This window comes from Microtus ochrogaster, linkage group LG10 (genome assembly GCF_000317375.1).
Source record: "Microtus ochrogaster isolate Prairie Vole_2 linkage group LG10, MicOch1.0, whole genome shotgun sequence".
Taxonomy (NCBI): domain Eukaryota; kingdom Metazoa; phylum Chordata; class Mammalia; order Rodentia; family Cricetidae; genus Microtus; species Microtus ochrogaster.
Window position 1 is genome coordinate 2037434 of NC_022035.1, and position 4109 is coordinate 2041542.

At 44.1% G+C, this 4109-nt stretch overlaps 1 protein-coding gene across 1 annotated transcript in view; it reads left to right on the forward strand.

Moving 5' to 3' along the window:
• Asb4 (ankyrin repeat and SOCS box containing 4) overlaps positions 1–4109 on the forward strand; it is a 44300-nt gene that overhangs the window by 31740 nt on the left and 8451 nt on the right. Inside the window, exon 3 of the mRNA XM_005363693.3 lies at positions 1010–1500. Within this exon, the coding sequence (XP_005363750.1) occupies positions 1010–1500 (491 nt within the window). The remainder of the gene's footprint in view (positions 1–1009; positions 1501–4109) is intronic.

The following is a 4109-nucleotide window of genomic DNA, read 5'->3' on the forward strand; positions in this document are numbered from 1 at the left end:
TAATAACAGTAACAGCCTCTTCAGACTTATATTTGAAGTTCCAAGTCAATCCTAGTTATAGCAATAACAATAACACTACCACCACCACCACCACTAATAACAGTAACAGTCTCTTCAGACTTATATTTGAAGTACCTACAAAAATTTCCAGTAGAATTATTTATGACTCTGACCCTTAGGGTCATTTGGTCTACCTTTTTAAATTAGTCAAAGAAGGAAATTTTTCATTTCTCAGGTTGGTCATTCTAATTTTCTTATCAGAAAAATAAAATTCAAGCTGGTTTCCTGGTCTGCTAAGTAAGTGGGTTGCATGAAATCATTTCTAAGGTGTGGTCCAAGCACAAACATTTATCTATCAAACACTTTTGTCAAGCATTGTCCATGTTTTGGCTCTTTTGGTGACTATTTCTATAATGCTAACTTCTACACTTCTCAATGCAAAACTGTGACCTTTAGCTCTTTTGGTGCTAAAGATTGTGTGTGTGTGTGTGTGTGTGTGCATGCCCGTGTGCGCATGTGTGTGTTTACTATATTCCAAAGGCATAGCTGGTCTGACCATGTGGGTCTCAGACATTCGACTGAAGTAGACAGACTTTGGTGGTAAGCTCCTTTACCACTTGTCAACAATTAACTTAAAAATTTCAAAAAGAAATTATGTATTAAACAGTGTTTGGCACTATAATGATATAAAATATTTTGTGAAAGAGATCACTTACTTCCAAATCCACCTGGGAATGAAGAGTTGGAGGCCAGCAGTGCTTGTCCAGACTTTGGGAAAGATCGTTAGTTCCTTTTCCGGGGTACATTTGTTGGTATTCAGGGAGATGGCAGCGTTGGCATCAGGAGTGACTTACACTAGGGCCATCTTGGCCCTTTGTGGCTGGGCCGGGGTCATGCATGGCTGGCAGAGGTTAAAGAGAATCCCTGAGAAACAGTATTGCTCATACATATGAAATAACAATAACCATAGACGCATGTTTAAATTGTCTGCTGTCATTTCACCTGACAGGTGCAAATGTGAACATGAAAACCAACAACCAGGATGAGGAGACACCCTTGCACACGGCTGCCCACTTCGGCCTGTCCGAGCTGGTGGCCTTCTACGTGGAGAATGGGGCCATCGTTGACAGCTTGAACGCCCACATGGAGACCCCGCTGGCCATCGCCACATACTGGGCCCTGCGCTTCAAGGAGCAGGAGTACAGCAGGGAACACCACCTCATCTGCCGCATGCTACTGGACAACAATGCCGAGGTCAACGCCCGCGACGATGACTTCAAGTCCCCTCTGCACAAGGCTGCCTGGAATTGCGACCACGTGCTTATGCACATGATGCTGGAGGCGGGCGCCGAGGCCAACATGATGGATATCAATGGCTGCGCGGCCATCCAGTACGTGCTGAAGGTCACCTCCGTGCGCCCTGCTGCGCAGCCTGAGCTCTGCTACCAGCTGCTGCTCAACTACGGGGCTGCGCGGATCTACCCCCCACAGTTCCACAAGGTGAGGTCAAACAGAGCTGTGCCCTCCAATCTCCCGGAGATTCCAGCTTGTTCAAGATGAGTCTTGGACAGCCGTGTCTGACCTCTGTAAGACCTCCTCATCCTCCTCCACACTTTTTTTTTTTTTTTTTGAAATTCAGGCAGGAGCTAGAAAGTCAGCCCATGAGGGACAGACAATTGTTCCTACTCAACCACTGGTCTAAAGACTCCATAACCTGCTTTGGAGTAAGTTAGCTTACAGCCAGGAAAGATTTGCAGTCTTCCAATTTGACAAAAGCTAACAGTAATGTCAGCTAACACATAGGGACCACTAATGACTTATAATGAGTTCAGTTGGTTGTTATAAACATTTCGTATTTGCTGATTTGATTCTTGTAATAATCCTATAAGGGATGCATTGTCTCTGCTATGCAGCAGAGGCATCTGAGGTGCCCAGTCAAGTCTAAGCTCCTGCAGTGCTGGGCTTAGGACCTGACCGTAGATAATTTGATTCAAGGATTTATTCGTGTAATATCAGACAGCACGACCTCTTTTCTGAACAATGCTAATTAATAACCTCTAATGGTCTGGCAGGGACTAGATGCTAATGATGTTGATATGACCAAGACAAGGTACCTACTCGAGCAGCTTAAGAGTCTATTGGGAAAGAAAAACACACACACAGAGGTCATTTTAATATGCACAGTTCATGATAAAGTGGAAGAACGCAGGAGATGCCAGCATCAGGTTAATGATGATCATTAGTTTGGTAGTTAAAATGAATTCAACTTTTAAAAATAAGCCAGGAGACACTGCAACTCTAAAACTTGAATTTAAAGAAGCCAGAAAAATTGAGGAATAATCCACCTAACTGGGGTGGAGCCACCACCTCCCATTTATATATAATTTTAAGGCATCCTGCCTAAGTGTCCGGTGTCACTTTTACGGCCAGGGACTCTCCTATGGTCCAGCAATGTGAGGACATCTTAGGGGGAAAGTTCTCAAGATAGGAATGCAGTCAGACGTGCTAGTGCTCATAGCCGGTTGGTCCAGCACCGGAGAAGCATAGGCGGGAGGCCAGCCTGGGTCATATAGTAAGACCTTGTCTCACAAATTGAAAGAAAAAATAAAAACCCAAACAACTAAACAAACTAAAAAGAAAAACAAAATAATAAAAATCCTTTAAGAGTATAGAATTCAATGAAGAAAAACTGCAGATAGTCCAAAGAGCATTCAGTTACTGAGTTAAGTTATGGTGAAGTCAGTCCTGTTGAACACAGTAGGGATTTTAATACCTGGTTGTCAGTGTTTTAATGGAGGCTTAATTTTCTTCCCTTAAACTTATGCATAAAGCAGAGGACACCCCCAGACTTGCTAACATTTCCATGGTTAATACAAAACGTGACGGTCATGTGTTCCATTCCCACTGAAGTCCGATCAGGATCCGAGTGCTTCGAGAGCATGGTCCGCTGTGTCTCGCGCAGTTAAACCCTCCCGCGGAAACAGCAGGCGCTTGCTCCGGCTCTCCGGGTTTCCATCGGCTTCTATGACGGCCGAGCACGCAGCAGCCTTTCACCTAGGAATCTGCTTCTGAAGCACTTCCTCTACCACTGTTATAATCACCCTAGCAACCACCCACCTGTACGTATCACCCACAACAGACAACGTGCACACTGCAGACCTTTCCGTCACTGTTGTAACAGGCTCCACCGAGGGCTGCTCCATCCTTCCAAACCAAGTTTACATTTATCTCAGATTTTAACTAGTAATCATCCTTGTCTCAGGATACCTGCTGAATATGTCTACAAGGCCAAGAATCTGTAGGCATTTAACTGTTAACTTTTTTTTGTAATTTAGCTGGGTGTTGGTGGCACATCTTTAATCCCAGCACTCAGGAGGCAGAGGCAGGTGGATCTCTGTGAGTTTGAGGCCAGCCTGGTCTACAGAGTGAGTTCCAGTACAGGTTCCAAAAGCTACTGAGAAACCTTTTCCTCAAAAGTCAAAAGAACACCCCCCAAAAAATACCCCCCCCCAAAAAAAATCCAAAACAAATGCTTTTTTTTGTAATTTCTCCTTTCTTGCTTTTCTTTTTTATCTTTACTTTGTCATCTATTGCTTATTTATTTTAGATCTAGACACTCTGCTCATAACAAGGACAAAATATCTATAAAAAGAAATTTGAAATCAGATTTTGGTCTTGCTACTTCAATAAGGGAGTGATTGAATAAATTGCTAGCTTCCTAAGCCCCAGTTTCCACGTCTGTGAAGTGGGCATTCTTGGCTTAAATTCTTTGGTAACACACGAACTGCATGTGAACACAGTCCTTTACCAGGAGGATGTCTACACCTGCTCATAGTGCACCACGTGTGTACTTAGAAGATGCGACCAGACATCTCTTACTCTTTTTCTTGAGGGGCTGCCAGTCCTGGCAGACTGGCACCCATTTCTGACCTTCACTGTCTGTCTGTCTCTATATCCACCTCCTGTTTCCCCCCCTTGAACCCACTCACACCTTCCTGGGTTCTTATTACTTAGAGCCGAGTACCAGACCAAGTACACAGTCTCTTACTGGGTTCTTATGACCTAGAGCGCAGTACCAGACCAAGTACACCATCTCTTACTGGGTTCTT